We start from the raw sequence: 18496 nt of genomic DNA, 5'->3' as shown, positions 1-18496 counted from the left end.
GTGATTAGTGATCTAGAACTACTTAGAAATTAAGGCTCTACATTTGGTTCTATGGTATATGGGGTAAGCTTCCCAGGCTTTTAAGTGTCTACATACTAATGCCAGTGGTTGCTGCTACTGGCAAACAAGGCTACATATAGCATGACTAATGGCAGGCACAGATGTCTACTAGAGACCTGGAAGTCACCTCTTAGAAAGAGCAGATTAGACCTTCATTCAAATGAAGTGACATTTTATTTTGAAGACGGACAGTGATAACACAAACAAGTAGTATCTGAGCTGAGAAGTGATCTACATTATAGCAGTCACACAACACCTCCAGAAATTAGGAGAGAGATTTAGGCACAGTGCATATGAGTACTAGCCACTGGTGTCTTTCCTGAAGTATGCTAGTACACATGAAGTCAGAAGGAAGACTGAATGAGTTTGCCTTCCTTCGAAGTTGAAGTGTCAGGTTTCTAGGTCACAGGGCCTCCTTAGACTTGGAGGCTTCCTCAGCCTCATTTTCTTGGTTTTGTGGTTCAATGGCATCTTCTGACACCTTACCAGATGGGATGAATGGTCCCACCACCCAAGACAGAGGAGTATTCTCCATCATGTATGCCATCAGCTCATCTACATATTCCTGGGCCTTGGTCACCATCTCCTGGCTCTGGGTTAGGAGGCTGCTGGAGAGATCCTGGAAGGAATGGGCAGTGGAGAAGGATGCATGAAGCTCTTCCATGTTGCGATACATCTGTTTCACCTTATCCTGAAAGTTGGTGGGGAGACCTTGAATGCTGGATACTAGCATCTGGCAGGCATCCTGCAGCTGCTGGATAATGCTGCGGGATATGGCCAAAGTCTCAGACTCCATCTGTTGGAGAAACAGGAGTTTAATTCTATGTTCAAAACACAATAAGGATCAAACTTGCTGCCTTACAAGATCACTGAGGCAGTGGCAGTAGCAAGTACGCTGCCATCACGGTAGTCTGATGGAAGGACCATGGCACCAACAAGGTCTGCAATGGGTGTGCCATGCTCTTTCAGGATACGTAAAGGAGGCCAAGTTGTGCCTTCCCTAAGAGAAGCCACTTGTGACAATGGAGGCTAATAGAGGCAATAAGCCATGTAAGGTAGGTCAGAAGAGAGCTAAGCCAAATTAACAGGGTTTGCAACCACTGAAACCCATGATCTACAGTCAGTTTTCAGGCTGTGCAGAGGTTTAGAGAGTAGGAAGCATGCATCAAAATGAGATTATGCTCCTTGGGCACAGACCGTGCTGGTGTGACATCACTTTAGGGAACAACTCAAAAAAGGGAACAACTAAGGTGACCCGAGTTTGAGCTACTTATCCAAAGATGCCACCCTGCAAGGCCCAGAATAATTGCTAATGTCTCACAACGGAGCTGACCCTGCCCCGCCCCCTCCATGCACACACCCAAATGTACATACCTCTGGTTTTGCCAAATCCTTGAGGTCACTGCTTTTTGGCTGCTCTCTATTCCAGCTCAGCCATATGTGATGGAACTTCTCCTGGACTTCTTGAAGAGACACACCTTGCTTAAGGTATTCAATCTAGAAGTGGATTAAGCATATCCAGAGATGAGACCTTTGCACATCAGTTATTCTAGTTCTACTCTTTGACATGCCTTCACCCCACAGTGTGGTATGCTCAATGCAGCAAGAGTAGAAGGGTCTAGTTACACAGCACAACTATGAATGAGGCCTAAGCCTCATGTACCACATTCTATACATGTGTGGTACTAGTGTTCCCCTACCCTGAAGGGCATCAGTTTGAAGAGATAGTTGAGTTCCTACCAGTCCCATGGTTTCATGAAGCTGGCAAAGAGCCTCTCTGATGCTTTGACTGGTATGTCTCATCTTGTTCAGGGAGTAGCGGTAGGCACGTTGGCGAAGTTTGGTTGACAGGGAACCTAAACGCACGAAGTAACTCCGATGCTCTTGTGGTTGTGATGAAGACACTTCAGCCCCTTCCACAGCTTCAGCAAGTTCAGCTAGAGGGAAGAGAGTTCAGGTTGTTCACCCTCTCAGGTGAGGAGATTGTGAAAGAAGTACAAGCCATACTGGTCTGCTAAACCTTAAGCTCCCTTGTAACAAGCATTTGTCTTAGCACCCATCAAGTGCCACACAGGTAGCTTCAACCTTAACACAAACCCACATCCACAGCATCAAAATATGCTAAATCTTAGTCATGACTAATGAATAGTCATGCCTATAATTCCTTTAGTACCACCCTGTCCCCACTTGGTGGGCATGAAAAAGGATTTGAGCAACAACTGAAAGCTGAGACTGAGGGTTAAGATTGGAAAGGCTGTAGAATGAACCTGCATTTGGTGACAGATAAGACTGAGAAGCCTAGAGAGACGTTTGGCCCAAAGGGAGGATTACCCTAAACTTTAAGATAATAGACCTCTCACTCATGTGGTCTGACCTAGTTCATCCTCTGTCATGGGCAGATAGTGATCCAAGAGCTCTTCAGATTTCTCCAGCACTGCTTCCATTCCACTTATGGCCAGTTGGCCCATTCTTGATTCCACAACTGTGCTCATGCTGTCAGTTACCACTGATTTGGTGGTCTTCATACTGTCCTGCACAGCCTCTTTGGTCATATCTACCACTCTGATCATGGTCTCCTTGACATCTGTCAGTCTGGGAGAGGCCAGCTCCTGTGTCTCAGATGTAGGCTAGAGAAGAGTGATCAAGCAAGTTATTGTGGTGGAATCACTCTGAATTACTGTACATTTACCCAGAGATTGAGGTTGGGGGAGGGGATTACCACCTGCTCTGCCCTGCCCCAGAGGTCAAATCTTCAGGGGAAGAACTGCATCTTGCTGTTAAGCATCAGACCAGAGTTATATTTAGACACTAGCTCCTGCCTCTTGACCACTTTTAGTATGGAGTGTTCCTCTGCTGGAGGAAGCATCCCATTATTGGCATCCCTTTCACTAGACAAAACATCATGCCTTTCTGAGAGGGTGGTGAAAGTTACCTCATCAGCAGTCTGTTGAAGGACTGGCAGATTCTCCTCCACTTTGTCAGGTACTTCAGAAACACCCTCCTCTGCTGTTGTCGCTATAGAAAAACCAGGAGTTCAGTTTAAGTGGTCAATTTTGCTATTGCAATATTTCAGATGTGAGCCAGGTTTGTAAATGAGAGCTTCAGTTTGCCAATATGTTCAGGCGACAAATGTTCGGGTTGTAGGTGCTGCACATTTCCCCCTTCCTTCCCCATGTAAGGTGGTTCCCTCCCTCTCCCCCAAGTTATGAACTTTTGTAAAAAAAGTTTCCATGAAAATAGTGTCCCCTTCAATAGTTCATAGTTCCATGTTTCTTCCCATGCATCCTAATGGGCCAACTGAATTAAGATAGGTATGACTAGCATCTCAACACTCTCTTCCCCCATTTGTAGTTACTGCAGAATTGTCTCTTACCCAAGCATTCTAGGCATCACTTTGCAGGCTCCCTCTCCAAGAGGAAGGCTTTTATGTTCTGAATAAAGTGCCATGATCTCACCCTATAGTCTTACAGCTCTGAGGCTTTTTGATCAAACATCCCTCTGGAAGGCACCAAGAAGTTTTTGCAAAGCCTTGGCTGCAATAAGTCCAACTAACTGTTCTCATGAAGGAAGCAAGTCAGGGAGCAGCCATTGCTGTTGAGCTATTGCCTGATAAGCAGCTAGTTAAGAAAAGTTTAGCGATTGTAATCTGTCTGCAGTGTTGTTGTAGCCATGTTGGTACAGAGATATTAGACAAGGCAAGAGAGAAGTAATATTTTGTTGGACCAGCTTCTGTTGGTGACAACCTAGATTTTGAAGCTCTCTGGATGCAGAATGAGGAGATCTCATTCTGCAATTAGGTACCTTTCAAAGGGTGTTGCTCCTTAAAGGGAAAGAGCTTAGCACTAATCTTACCTCCTAGCTACAGTGAAGGTGAGGGCAGGTTCAGCAATAGTAACTAGTGTAAGCAAAGCCCTTTGTTAGCCTCTAGCAGATGTTTACAGTAGCCCATGCATATCGGTTTTTTCCTATATAATCACACCCCTCCCACTGCCAGCTTCTCCTCCAGTACTGAAGGAGTACTGGTCTTCATGGACCTGAGTTTTAGAGATGGAAGCTTCCCAACAGGGTGTGAAGAGCCTACTGTTGAGAAATTGTAGCACACAAACAGAAAGGTGTGCATAAATGCTTTACTCACCCTCAGGTTCAAGTTTAGTTACAACTGGCTGTGTGCTGCTAACTGCAGCATTGGTAATGGAGGTCACTCCCTTCTCTGCCATGTCACAGATGGACTTCACATAGGGATGGCTCTCCTTGGTGGAAGCATAGGCAGTGGCAGCCAGATCACAGGCAGAGTTGACTAAAGGTAGACTGGCCACCCTCCTCAAGACATTCTAGTGAGGCAAGGGACAGAACAGTGAGTCAGGGAGGCAATGTTCTATGCAGGGGCTGAACCTTTACTTTTTCAAGTGGTTATACCCTTGATCTCTTTGACCATTAAAGAATCCTTTGATTGGGGCTAAAATCTGACGAGCCCCAAAAACTGCTTTTGAAGGTAGTACTGAAACTGGATCACTAAGTTAACTAAGGGAAGAAGACTTTTTAAATATCATTATAAACCAGGCTATTTTGCAGCATCTGGAAGAGCAACTGCACAAATCTCTCGACATCAAGATGTGCATCTGTGAAGCCTGCTACCAGATAACAGCCAGCCATCTTTCATATACACATGTTGAACCAACAATGCTTAAGAGGGAGCACCTACCTGCTGCTCTTCCTCCCCATGCTCTGGGGATGCCATAGTTGTGTCTTTTCCATTAGAAGCCATGGTATAATCAGATATACCTGGAAAGGGAAAGAAGTTACAGCACCCTAAAGACAAGAGAGGTGTTCTACTCCAAAGCAGGACTAGAAGGAATGGCAGGGCCCTCATTGGATTAACAAGGAATATTTAGAGGAATAGTGAGCTAAATACATTGTCACTGCTTTTTTAAAGAGCAAGAAATATTTCAGTTCTGCTACAGCTAAGGAGAAAGCAAGCAAGATTCTTCCTTATGGCAGAGCAGTTGAAAGTCTTCAGTTTTTTTTGAAAGTCTATTATAGGCAATAGGTATCACTATGACTAAAGGCCATTTAATAGCTCTAACAGGGGTGGGAGGAGAAGAAAGAAAGAGAGATTGAGAGCCTGTGTCATCAGCTAAGAGGCTTAAGGCCAGGGAGCATTAAGTTTCCCAGACCCAGCTTCCCAACCCCTGTCCTATCCACATCTTCTTAATGCAGACATTTACACATACAAACATTTCTTAGTCTCATAAGTACAAAGCCCTGACCAAGAAACTGTGTAAACAATTTAAAAAAATAACAAAAACCTCACCAACAAATCCCACTCCACCAAGGACTGATCCACTGTCCTTTCTCAGTACTCCAGACACTACTTTCCTCCACTTACCACCTGGTCAGATTTTATACACCCCGGTGATGTAATTGTGAGGGAAGGGAGTGAAATACTCAGGACTGACAGTTCAGGTAATCAGTGAAAAGAAGGCTTTGCTAACCAATAGGAAAGTGGAAATTCTTTGGGGACTGCAAAGATTGGGAGTGAGTTATTCCCCAAAGGTGATTCCAATTAACTACACTGGGTCTTTGCTGCCATCCAGCTGAACTCACTTTGAGTCCACAGCCTGCCTAGAAAGAGTTGCTAGTTAGGATGGGTAACATTTTCAAAAACACCTGTGTGACTTAAAAGGTCACTGACTTTCATTGCCCTTTCCAATGGGAAAAGGGAGAGAAAAGTGTTTTAAAAAAAAAAAGAAAAAAAAAAGGTAGAGAAAAGGGTAAAAAATTGAAATGGAACTTTTCATTTTATGAAAAATCTAAAAAAACCAAAACATAAAAAACCTCAAAAAAATAAAAAATCAGCCAAACATAGACCATCTCTGGTGGTAAGGTTGCAGATAGCAATGTGTCTACTTCACATGCATGTTGGCCATAGTTTCAAAGTAAAAACTGGCACAGTGGAACAAGGAGTGGCATATTGGAGGCAGGTAGTTTTTTCCAGTGGTTAGGATACTAGCCTAAGATTTGAGCTGGGTTCAATTTTATGTTCTACCACAGACTTCCTGTGTGACCTTGTGCAAGTCACTTAGCCTCTTGATGCCTCAGTTTCCCCTCTGTGCAGTGGGGATAATATGGCTTCCATGCTTCACACTCTTACTTGTTGCATCGCCACGATAGACCCTCTCCTTTCTGATAACTGAGTCTTTTGTGTGTTCTCCTCGCTGAGCTTGATGGACTTGGAGATGCCTGCGGCCGGCCATAGTATGCCGCTGTGAGAGGTCATCTCCTCTTTGAGGTTGCTCTTCCCGTATAGGTAATCACAATGATTGACGTCCTGACAGCAGACCTGTACACAGCAGATCTTCTGATTGATTCTCTCTGTCCTCCGGACCCAAATACAGAAATTATACTATCCTTATGTCCCCTTTAAGGTCAGAGAAATCCAGGTTTGAGATTTCATATCCTGGCTGCCGATGTTTAATATTCACTTTGGTTGCCCCACTCCTCAGGTGATGGGTGTACAAAAGCAATGAGCTGCCATAAAAGCCCAGGTTACTAGAAGTGCATTTGCCTGCTGATTGTGATGGTCCAGCCTTCTCCCTTTGGTCGCCTTTCAGGGCTTGGAATGAATGCTTATTTCTTCTAAAACAGGCATTCCAAGATGCTTGGCCAAGTGCCAAGAGCTAACATGCTTCTCGCTCGTGAACCAAGAATACACGTGCAGCCAATATCCCTTTAGAAGCCATATTAAGTAGGCTTGTGATTCCATGAATTCAATTCTTTAAACTGTATTTCAATTGGACATAAAACCAACAATAGGCAGGAAGAATTGTATCTTAAAATCCCAGTCTAGAGGGAAGTGTGTCATTGGGACTCCTCTCAAGAAAGACAATGGCTGGAGGTCTGAAACCATAGAGGGTGCTTCAAGGAGTCATGAGGGGATCAGGTGCAATTACCTCAGGATCCTGACAGTTGGTACATGTGTTTTTGAAAATTAAGATGTTAATAAAAAATCCACATATAAAAAAGAGGAGTCGAGTCCCACACTACTACTGGTACAGGCTGTTGGTGTGAAGGTTTCCCCAGGAGGTGGCACATTACCCTGAGTTACAGAAAGTGTCTGAGGGAATGTAAATGTTTTTAAAGAATTACAGGGGCCCTATCTCTATCTACCCCGGTACGTGCCTTCAGTTACCATGTGCCTGATTTTTCATAAATGCTGGGCACCCACAACATCAGCTGTAATCAAGGGAGATGTGAGGGAGGGCTGGAATTACGTTATTATCAGCGTCTGAAGGAACTATGAAAGGATATCCCTGTGAGAGAGAGAGAGAAGGAACGCATGGAAACCAGGGTGTAAATCTACAGCACATTAGAGTGCTGCACACTAACTGGTCATACTGGCCTCTGCTGCGCTGTACTAAATGTTTCCCAGTGCACAATGATTGCTCCTCTTTCTAAAGTAGTAGTATGTCACTTGCAGACTAGGTAAAATTTACTGCGCACAAAGCAGGGTCCACACAGCCAGTTAGTGGTTTGAGCATTTACACCTGGCTTGCCACACACAAAGTCTCTGTCTTCCACAAGTCCGAAAAAACGACTTCAAATAACTCTCTACCATAGAAGGTTCTCGATATCCTTACACCTTCAGTCATCAAAATTCCAGGGCTGGAAGCAAAGTGGTCCTTCCCTAATAACACAGCTGGAATCACCTCTTTTCAATCTCTTTAAATTCTCATCCTAGAGGCTGAGAAACTGACTTTAAGGAATGGACAGACATAGCAGTGAATATCTACCGGCCTCAGACAGAGATTTGGGAGACAGAGAAGCTCACATTTTGGAGTTAGAGAAAGAGAAATGTTTTAGTGCAAGCATTTTTCTTTTTCCTTTTCTTGTTTGAAAACCCATCAACCACTCCCTAAGTTTTGGAATGTTTCAAATAAGTCCAGAAGACTAGGTGAAATAGTGAGCAGAGAGGAGGGATGGGTAGGTCAAAGATTCACAAAGTAATGTGCTGGTTACAATTTCACCAAAGCATGCTACATCTACTGTGTGTTCCACTTCCCTTGCATGTGCCATATTATTTTCGAATCTTTCAGGAAAAAAAACCCCACTATTCCTGTGAATTTGATTTCCTTCAACTGTGTTTCAATTGGACTTGAAACCAAACACAGACACAAAAACCCACCATAAACAAATTATTGAGATGTTTGAGTCACAGGACCCTACAATATCAGCCTTACCATAATTTCTGGTAGGCTCTTTTCAAGGCCGTATTACATTTGCAGCAGACAAAGTGAAAAAGAGCAACATGTTGACACATTTGCTCTGCAGACATTTCCATGAAGTCATGTTGCAAGCAACACATTTTTATCCCTTCTTCTAAAATGTACCTCCAGCCCCCTTCCCATCTACGGCAAACATTACAATATCCAGTTCATGAAACTCTAGATGACACTCAATCCACTTTCTCTTCCATCCCACACTTGCAAATCCTGATGTGATCTCAGAGTTATAACTGTGACTTGAAAGCTCTGTTCTGACTAGAGTGTGAGAGAAGGTAATAGTAAGCTCACAGTGCTATTCATCTGCAAATCTCAAACTAATTGACAAAGAAATTCACATATCATTGCCTCCATTTTATAGGAGGATGGCGAGGGAAGCAAGGCAGAGATGTGAAGTAATTTGCCTAAGGTCACACAACAGTCAGTTTTCCACAGAGAAAGCAGTATATTCTAGTTGCATGTCACCTCTGAGACAAGTACAGAAATCCAACTTCATCCCATGATTTACTCACCTTGAGGTTCAAGTGTCGTCATAACTGGGGGTATATCACTGATGGCAGGATCACGGGCAAATGTGATGTTTAAGTGGTGCTCCTATTCAGAGGTGGAAGCATGGAACCCAGGCCATGGTCAGCATGGACTAAGAGCTGACTGAGGACCTTGCTGAACACATCCTACAAAAAGAAGCATCATGTCATTGACTTGGAGGAAGGACGGTCACTGTGGAGATTGAATCACCTATGTTTCCAGGATATCAGTCCCTCTGGCGCTGTTGTGGATATTGACAACAGAAGTCTCTGTGGGCTGAAGACTCAAATTAAATCAAGCTTCTTCAGGAGTCTAGGTATCCACTGCAGCGATCTATTTAACTATGAGGTCTAGTAGCCATGGTAAGAGTACTTATCTTGCTAGTTTGATGTGACTTGCCAGAGGCATTTATTAAAAATTGGGTGTGCCTTTTTGCTTCCTTATCACATTTCCAAAGAAGGCTTAAAACAACTTTGTTATTCTTCTTGCCAGTATCTCCACAATATCACTGCAGGGGAGGAGGCAGAAGAGTAATTCTGCATATTTTTAATCTTAGAAATATTAGACTAAATATCCCTAGGTTTTCTGGAGTACCTAGGAGGAGAGGGGTGCTTAGAAAACTGGGCCTTGTGCACTTCCACATCTTCCTTGAATTGGGAGAATTAAATCTTTTAAAATAACTATCTTTTCCCACAAGTTGTATGATGTGTTAGACTCAGAAAGGTGTTAAGAAACAAGTTAACAGTATGACTAAACATCTCTTTCCCTCAGCTGTCCAGTTTACTGTCTCTGTGTGAAAATTAGAATCTCAATGAGAGAAGGGTTAACATTTCAAAAGATCGCCAACCAAGATGATGCTTTTGGAGAGGTCAAAAAAATAACACCCTTTCATGTTGTTTCCATGTATCATAAAGCAGAAAAAAAGAGAGGGGCATAAGATCATTCCCTCTCCCCAGTTCTCTTTCCAGGTTCCCTTAATAGTTAGGGTCTTCCACTTTGAAAGCTAGAGGGTCATTCAGTTCAGATTGGACACGTAGCTCTTCCAGGAACTGCCCCTCATCAAAAATGACTATTATCATTAATAAAATGTGGTTGATTGAGTCATAATAACATCTGGGAGTAGCATTGTGCTTCAACATCATCTACAATGATCTGCTGTGACAAAGTTCCTCCTCTACCTTGGTGGGTCCTGCACTTATTGGCAGATTTGCTCACCTCAGTGATCTTCCCCACAGCCTGGGTCAACTTCTCCTGTATTTGATCAAGAGTTGGGAGGTTTGAGGGGAACCAGACCTGCCATCTACTCTGGGTTCCAGCCCAGGGCACTGTGGATTGCAGCTGTCTATAGTGCCTCCTACAACGGCTGCATGACAGCTACACCTCCCTGGGCTTCTTCCCCATAGCTTCCTCCAAACACTTTCTTTATTCTCACCACAGGACCTTCCTCCTGGTGTCTGATAATGCTTGTACTCCTTAGTCCTCCAGCAGCTCTCACTCTCACTCTCAGCTATTTGTGCCTCTTGCTCCCAGCTCCTCACACACACTTCCTCTCCTCCGGCTCCCACTTGCCTGACTGGAGTGAGCTCCTTTCTAAACCCCGGTGCCCTGATTAGCCTGCCTAGATTGACTGCAGGTGTTGTAAGCAGCCTGTCTTCCTTAATTGGTTCTAGCAGGTTCCTGATTACTCTAGTGCAGCCCCTGCTCTGGTCACTCAGGGAACAGAGACCTGTTTCTCCTGTGGCTGATGGCTCTCCCTTTATCACTCTGCTGTGGAGGAGGGAGGGAGAGGGCTGCTGCTGCAGCTGTTTCTGCTTGGCAGTGAGACCTCACTGCTACTGCTGCTATTTCTGCTGCTGTTCCTGCTCCTGCTGCTCCCCTGGCTGGGCTAGACACCACCACCCACCCTTTCTCTGCTATCTGCTTACTGGCTGGCTAGTAGATTTCCCCCCCCCCCTTCGGTTGCTGCTGTTACTCCACCTACAGCCCTTGGGAGGGGGGCTGCTGGGCCTGTCATATCCCAAAGAGGAGGGAGTGAGGGACCGGCCGCTCTGTTGCTGAGAGACAGACCCTTGAGTGGGGCTCTTCCTGCCTGGACACCAGACACCACCACTCTGGAGCTGCGTGACTTACTGGGCGTTGCTGGCTGATGCTGTGGGCCCCGAGAGGAGGAAAGAAGGAAAGGAGACGCAGCCGCTACTCGGGGACCAGGGTGGGGTGAAACACTGTGGAGGGGGCATGTCTGGGACTGAGTAATTCATCTGTGTCTCTGTGTGGGGGTTTGAGCTGTGCTGTTGGGACAGGCCGGGGTGGCGTGAGCCCGGTCACCGGAATCCATCTGTGTTCCCCTCCCCCCAGCACTAGGGTCCCCCTCCAACCACCCCCGCGTTGCTGATTTGGCCTCTGCCATCAGCACTCTGCTCTGGGCTAAATCTTCAGCAACCCAACCTTGCACTCGGGCGGTAGCGAAGTCGACGTGCTCGGGAATCGATATAACATCGATCCCCGAAGCACTTATATCGACTCCGGACTCGCCCAACCCTGAACGGAGTCGGAATCCACCACGCCAGATCCCGCGCCAATGGACGAGAGAGTCGAGTTACATACTCGACGTCAACTACATTAACACGTAGCAAAGTTGTGTATCTAAACGATTTCCCCGAGGTGAGACCCAACACAGCAACGCAAGCTCTCGCACTGTCTCACCACACCATTATCCATCAGTGCAGCTGCAGCAGCGCACGCCACCATCGACTATTTGCAACAAGTCCCGTGGGCCACCGCCCCACGGCCTGGAAAGTGCCCCTTCCGTTTGGCCTTATTTGTCTACCCCCTAAGTCCCTCTGCGGCCCTGATTGTCACAGGCAAACCTCAGCCCGGGCGCACAGGAGCAGAGACGAAGCGCCCATTCCCAGTGCCCCTTCCCCCCACCTTGAATCCCCTAGCCGTGAGGCCCCTCCCTGGTGCACCCATCGCCCCTCCCACTGCATGTGCCACTTTCCCTATGGTTTTGCCTTGTTCACTGCATCCCCCCCATCGCCGTACCCCCGATCCCGTCCACGACGACCGAAGTTTTCACAACAGTGCGGTGACTGCTGACACCATCCCACCCTAAGGTCCTTGGTGCTCCCCCCACCTCTTAAGCTTCTCTTCTGGCAACCCTCCTCACCTGGCCTGCCAGCCTAGCAGGAGGGGGTCGCTTCTCTCTCCTTCCCCCTCCCCCTCGGCTGTTGACCCCCCCACTCTCGTATGGTGGGGAACATGCGGAAGAAACCCCCTCGCAAGCTCCCACCGTCCCTCTCCACGCATGCCCCCGTTCCACTGCCCAAGCCCTAACCTTTCGACCGGCACGCCGATGCACACCTCCACCGCCCTGCTGGGCACTGGCGGCGGCGGCGATCCGGGAGAACCTCCACGCGGCCGCATGGTCCCTCTCGCCGATCCTATTCGGGGGGAAACCCCGCCCCAGCCGGTGTGATAAGTCAGGGGAAGACGGGTAAGGCCACAGAGGGGCCTCCCATGGTGGAAGACGCCAGCCCGCGGCCGCGGCTCCTGCCTACCGGCTGCGGCATCGACCGCCCCGCTATTCCCTCGAACCAGCTCCGGGGGGGGCCCTCCCCCCCCGGCCACCAGCGTAACGTCCGGGTAGCGCGACCCCCCTCCTGCTCCAGCTCCCCCAACCGCCACGTGGTCCGCTACATCTACAGTGGCCGGGCCCCTTGTAACCACTTGACCAGGAAGCACGGCGTCCATTGCCTCCTGGTGCCCACCTCGCCCCATGTGGAGACCTATGTGCGGGTGTTGGCGAGGGTGGTGGGACCCACGGCCATCGTGGCAGCCTCCATAATGTATGGGAGGGTGGTCTTCTTCCTGGCATCGGAGGCCGCCGCCCAGCAGGCAGTAGAGATGGGCGTGGTGGTGGGGGGCGTTTTCGTCCCCCTGGAGCCGTTGGAAGACCTGGGGGTCCGCTTACTCCTGACCTCCATCCCTCCCTTCTTGCCCAATGCCACCCTGTTGCCCATCCTTTCTGCCCTGGGGTGCCCCATCTCCGTCATCAGCCCTCTCCCCTTGGGCTGCAAGGACCCATGTCCTCTCGTTCTGCTGGCAAGTGAAGCTTCAACTGTCACCGGCGGCGCGTGGCGGGAGGCGCTCGAGGGGGTCCTTTCTGGTCCCCTACCAGGGAGCCCACTACCAGGTGCATTATTCAATGGGAGAGGCCCGGTGCTACCTCTGCCGGGCGATGGGGCACGTCCGGAGGGGTTGCCCCTTGGCCCAGCATGGAGGAGAGTCCGGGATCCCCAAGCCCCGGCAAGGCGCCGGTCCTGTCATCACCGGTACTTCTGGCTGCCCGGCACCCGAAGCTGCCCCTCCTCCTCCTTCTCGGTCCACCACTGTGGAGGAGGGTGCGGCAGAGATACCGCTGGGCGTGGGAGAGGGCTCGCCCCAGGGAGAATCCTCCCTCGTTTCTGCTGATCCACCACTGCCTCCCAGAGTCCCTGAGCCATCGTCCTTGCCCCCTGACCCGGCCCCTGTTAGCCAGCCCCCAGATGATGCCATGGAGGGCTAGTCTTTAGTGCAGGGGAAGCGGGGCAAGTGGAAGGCTCGAGCCTCCTTACATCCTTTGACTTCGGAGACCCCCCTGGAAGAGCAAGAAGGGGGGCACCGATGATGAGCCTTCCGCTTTGCCCCCTGACAACTCCCATTCTGTGGTGCCAGCTGGGGACACCGTGGCAGCACCGGAAGGTGACACCGTCCCTCCTCTGGGGTCCCTCCCCGTGGAAGCACCCAAGGGAGCCCCTCTCGCCCCCTTACCATCTGAGGCCCCTGCGAGCACCAAGGTGGGCGTCACCTCGGGTGCTGGTGGGGAGAACCCTGGAGTGGTGGAAGAGGATCTCCCTTCCATTTACGAGGAGATCAAGGCCCTGGTTCTGACCCCGGTCACGCAGGGGGAGGACGACCCTCTGCCAGCGGGCCTCGATCTGGGCAACCTCACCCCGGTCCCCTTGTCCCTGAGATCCCTTCCTCTGACCGCTGCTTCTGCTCCCGCCTCTGAGGCTCACGTGGAATCTTCCATCAGCCCGGCTGCGGGTGGAACCCTGCTGATGGCCGCCGACCCCATTGGGGAGACGGCCAGTGCCCTGCTGCCGAGACCCGGTTCCCAGGGGGTGTCCCTCTTGGGTGTGGAGTACCTGACCTCCTTCCCAGGCGGAGACCCATTGCTGACCATCCATCTCCGGGTCCCGGAACTGCCGCAAGAGCCCTAGTGACTAAGCCCGGCATCGCTGAGTGTCTCCTTCCCGTTCCCCAGAACCCTGAGCCTAACCAGGAGGGGCCACCATCCAGCAGCCCGACTATTGAGGGTCAGGATCCTGCCTCTGCCCCCCTCCCTGATGCTCTTCCTGATCCCCCCCTACTCCTGTCCCCTGCCCTATCCCTGATGCCAGCTCTGTCCTTGTCCCCCCCACCTCCTATGATGCCAGTGCTGCCCCGGGGGATAGTCCCCAGGGAGCGGTTTTAGTAGTATTTTCTTGTCCCAACCCACCAGGGGCTGCTGTTTTCCTTCCACCACCCCCTGTTCACCTGGAGAGCAGGGCAAGTCGCGTAGCGTCAGCCCATCGGATGCCACGTCGGGGGTCTGCCCCCTGCCTGCCCGCCTCAGTGGGCCATGGGGCTGTGACTTGGGCCCCACTGGGGACAGTCATAGATCAGTGACCCCGCCCCCCCATGCACTGAGGGAGGAGCTGCGTGAGTTCCTTGAGGACGTCCATGGCTCCCATAACAAAGTCCAACTTGTGCTTCAGCGGTGGGGGGATTTCCATCAGATCTTCCGGGCCACGAGGGCCCTCATGGGGGAGGGTAAGAGGACCGGGAAGCAGGGCTCCATGGCCTACCAGCGGGTCCGCCTCTTCCGTGACTCTTTACTCACCTACGGGGTAGGTCACGGATTGCTGCTTGGCCCGACGGAGGCCGTGGGCGTGTCTGCCGGTGAGCATTCCCCCCAGCCCTCCTCATGGCACCGATCATCCTTGCCACATTAAACACCCGGGGCTGTAGGATGGGTCTCTGCAGGAGCCAGGTGCTCTCCTTCCTCCGGGAGGTGGGGTACTCTGTGGTTTTCCTGCAGGAGACCCATATGGATCTGGACGCTGAAGCTAGCTGGTGGCTGGAGTGGGGGGACAGGGTCTACTTTAGCCACCACTCAGTTCGCATGGCTGGAGTGACGACCCTGTTCTCCCCCGACCTACAGGCCGAGGTGCTGGGGGTCACCGAGGCTGTGCCGGGCCGCCTGCTGCGCCTCCAGTTCCCCATGGAGGGGCTTGTGGTTAATCTTGTCAACGTCTATGCCCCGGAGAGGTTGCATTTTTATCAGCAGGTGTCTGCCTTCCTTGGCTCCCTGGATCCTCGTGAATGCCTGGTCCTGGGAGGGGACTTTAACACCGCCCTCGAGGAACGAGACCGCTCGGGGACCGAGCAGTGCCTGGCCTCCACGGACGTCCTCTAGGAGATCATCGAACGCCACTCCCTGGTGGACGTCTGGCGCGACCACCACCCGGACGACATCTCGACGTTCACCTTCGTCCGAGTGGAGGCCCATCGGTTGCACCACTCCCGGCTGGACGGCATTTACCTGTCGCGTTTCCACCTTTCACGGGCCCACTCCTCCAGCGTTAGGCCGGCCCCCTTTTCAGATAACCACCTTGCCACCGTGACGGCCTCTGTCTGTGCGGAGAGGCCGGGGCTGGCCTATTGGCACTTTAATAAGAGTTTTCTGGAGGATGTGGGCTTCATGGCGTCCTTCCGGGAGTTCTGGCTGGCCTGGCGAGGGCAGAGGCGCACCTTTCCCTCGGCGTGGCAGTGGTGGGATCTGGGGAAGGTGCATTCCCAGCTATTCTGCCTTGACTATGTCTGTTACAGCTATCCCCCTATTCCATTTTGTCTCTTACAGCTGTCCCCATACTCCATTTTGTTTTTGTTCTCCTGTGGCCTCCCCTCCCTGGCTGTTAAGTTGTTTAGCAGGGCCACTGCCCTTCTCAAAGGGAGGGCCCCTTAAAGTTGTTTACCAAGAGCCATTGCCCTTCTCAAAGGGATGGCCACTTGTGCTAAGTGGGACCACTGCCCTGTTCAAAGGGTTAGTCCTGTTATCACCTTGTTAAACCTGGGCTCGGTGTAGGGTAGCTCCTGGCAGAGGACGGCACCCCCCTCACACATCCAGGCGGAGATGTGCCAGGGAGGGCCAGGGCCTTCTACACGACCCTTTTTCTCCCCGGATCCCGACCGATCCTAACGCTTGCAGAGTGCTCTGGGACGGACTCCCGACGGTCAGCACGGGCGACCGGGACCGGCTAGAGCTGCCTCTCACTCTGGCCGAGTTTCTCGGAAGCCCTCCGTCGCATGCCCCCCAATAAATCTCCGGGCATGGATGGACGGCTGACCGTGGAGTTCTACCGCTGTGTTTCTGGGACGTTCTCGGCCCAGACCTGGTCACCGTCTGGGCCGAGTCTTTGCAGAGCGGGTCCTCCCTCTCTCATGCAGGCGAGCCGTGCTCGCCTTATTGCCGAAGAGGGGGGACCTCCGCGACTTACGGAATTGGCGTCCCATCTCGCTCCTCAGCACGGACTACAAAATCATTGCGAAGGCCATCTCGCTGCGGCTAGGGTCCGTGCTGGCGGACGTGGTCCATCCAGACCAGACCTACACCGTCCCGGGCCGCACGATCTTTGATAACTTGTATCTGGTCGGACCTTCTGGAATTAGGGTGTAGGGATGGTCTGTCGTTCGCCTCTTGTCCCTGGATCAGGAGAAGGCGTTCGACAGGATGGATCACGGGTATCTCCTGGGTACTCTGCGAGCGTTCGGCTTCGGACCGCCCGTTTGTGTGGTTTTCTCCAGGTGCTGTACGCTTCTGCGGAGTGTCTGGTCAGGCTCAACTGGACCCTGACCGAGCCGGTCAGCTTCGGGCGGGGAGTGCGGCAGGGGTGCCCCCTCTCGGGCCAGCTGTACACCTGGCGATCGAGCCCTTCCTCTGTCTCCTCCGCGCAGAGGTTGACGGGGTTGGTGCTTCGGGAGCCGGAGCTGCGGCTGGTCCTGTCGGCGTACGCTGACGATGTGCTCCTCGTGGTCCAGGACCCCGGCGACCTTGGCGCGGGTGGAGGCTTGCCAGGCTGTGTACTCGGCGGCCTCCTCCGCCCGGGGGTTACTGGGTCAAGAGCTCTGGCCTGGTCGAACGGTGACGGGGTGGGGCAGGCGAGCTCCCTCCCACCCGCGCTTCAGGCCATCCGGTGGAGCGCGGGTCCGCTGCTCTATCTCGGCGTTTTACCTTTCTGCCACGCATCCGTCTCCCGCCGGAGAACTGGCACGGTTTGGAGGGCAGGGTGATGGAGCGGCTCCGGAAATGGACAAGACTACTATGATGCCTCTCTCTTCAAGGGAGGGCACTGGTGCTTAATCAACTGGTCCTGTCCATGCTATGGTACCAGCTCAACACTCTGGTCCCGGCCCCGGATTTCCTGGCCAACCTCCGGATGGTGATTCTGGAGTTCTTTTGGCCAGGAATGCACTGGGTCTCTACAGGGGTCCTCCACCTGCCCCTGGAGGAGGGGGGGCAGGGCCTGAAGTGCCTACGCACTCATATCCATGTCTTCCACCTCCAGACCCTGCAGAGGCTCCTGTATGGTGGAAGTAGTCCGGCATGGAACATATTGGAGCACGCCTTCCTCCGCCACTTCCGAGGGCTCTGATACGACCGGAAGCTCCTTTACCTCCATCCAAGAGGTCTTCCGCTAGACCTCTCTGGGCTGCTGGTCTTCTACCAAGACCTCCTCTGGACCTGGAAGCTTTTTTCAATGACCAGGTCCGTGGTGGCCACCGTGGGGGTTGATCTCCTCACGGAGCCCCTGCTACACAATCCCCAGCTTCGTGTGCAGGTGGCGGAGTCCCCCGTGGTGTGCCAGAGGCTGGTCTTGGCGGAAGTCACCAGGGTCAGAGACCTCCTGGACTGCGACCGGGGAGACTGGCTGGATCCCCTGATGCTTGCTCAGTGCATGGGGCTATCCAGCCCTCGTACTCCCCGGCACATGCTTCAGGAGGTGAAGGACACTTTACAGCCTGCTGCTTGGGCCTACCTTGACCCGGTCCTGCGAGAGGGCATGCCCCGCCCACCCTCCACCCCTGACCCTGTGGACATTTTTATCGGGCCCCCGCCCCATGGACCCTATCGGCACCCCCACCCTTTCACTGCGAGCTGGCTGCACAATGTGAAGCTAGTTCTGTTCCAGGCCGCGCCATGGAACTATTTGTACATGCTCATGCTCCACACTCTCCACTACCTCAACCTTGCATCCCGCCCTGATACCAAATGGCGGGACCTCCTGCCACCTCTCGAGGGTGAGAAGCCCTGGTGGGCCAGCTTATACTCTGCCCTGGTCCCGAGGCCCACCGGGGATGTCAGTTGGTGGCTCCTTCATGGGGCCGTGGGCATGGGCGTGTACTTGGCGCAGTTCACCCCTGTCCCCAACACCTGCCCTTTTTATGGCGTGAAGGAGACCCTGGCATACATTTATTTAGAGTGCGCCAGGTTGCAGCCCCTATGCCGGCTCCTCTTGACTCTCTTCTTGCGTTTTTGGTTGCACTTT

The 18496-nt window shown here is 51.8% G+C and overlaps 1 protein-coding gene across 5 annotated transcripts in view; it reads right to left on the bottom strand.

Moving 5' to 3' along the window:
• Positions 1 to 215: 215 nt before the first annotated feature.
• The window catches only part of LOC116819072 (perilipin-3-like), a 50638-nt gene continuing 32357 nt past the window's right edge, over positions 216 to 18496 (bottom strand). For 2 of the 5 annotated variants that reach the window (XM_075069687.1, XM_075069690.1), the window contains exons 2-9: positions 8852 to 9013; positions 4763 to 4842; positions 4196 to 4391; positions 2993 to 3075; positions 2435 to 2687; positions 1801 to 1997; positions 1435 to 1557; positions 216 to 856 (exon numbers count right to left, since the gene is read on the bottom strand). In XM_075069687.1, the coding sequence (XP_074925788.1) occupies positions 464 to 856; positions 1435 to 1557; positions 1801 to 1997; positions 2435 to 2687; positions 2993 to 3075; positions 4196 to 4391; positions 4763 to 4842; positions 8852 to 8873 (1347 nt within the window). In that variant the 5' untranslated portion in view covers positions 8874 to 9013 and the 3' untranslated portion in view covers positions 216 to 463. Of the gene's footprint in view, positions 857 to 1434; positions 1558 to 1800; positions 1998 to 2434; positions 2688 to 2992; positions 3076 to 4195; positions 4392 to 4762; positions 4843 to 6106; positions 6161 to 8851; positions 9014 to 18496 lie in introns of those variants that run through there. The other 3 variants (XM_075069702.1, XM_075069697.1, XM_075069700.1) reach the window with 3 other exon arrangements.

Source organism: Chelonoidis abingdonii, chromosome 1 (genome assembly GCF_003597395.2).
Source record: "Chelonoidis abingdonii isolate Lonesome George chromosome 1, CheloAbing_2.0, whole genome shotgun sequence".
NCBI lineage: Eukaryota > Metazoa > Chordata > Testudines > Testudinidae > Chelonoidis > Chelonoidis abingdonii.
The sequence above is the reverse complement of the archived record's forward strand: the minus strand, read 5'-3'. Positions and strand labels throughout refer to the sequence as shown.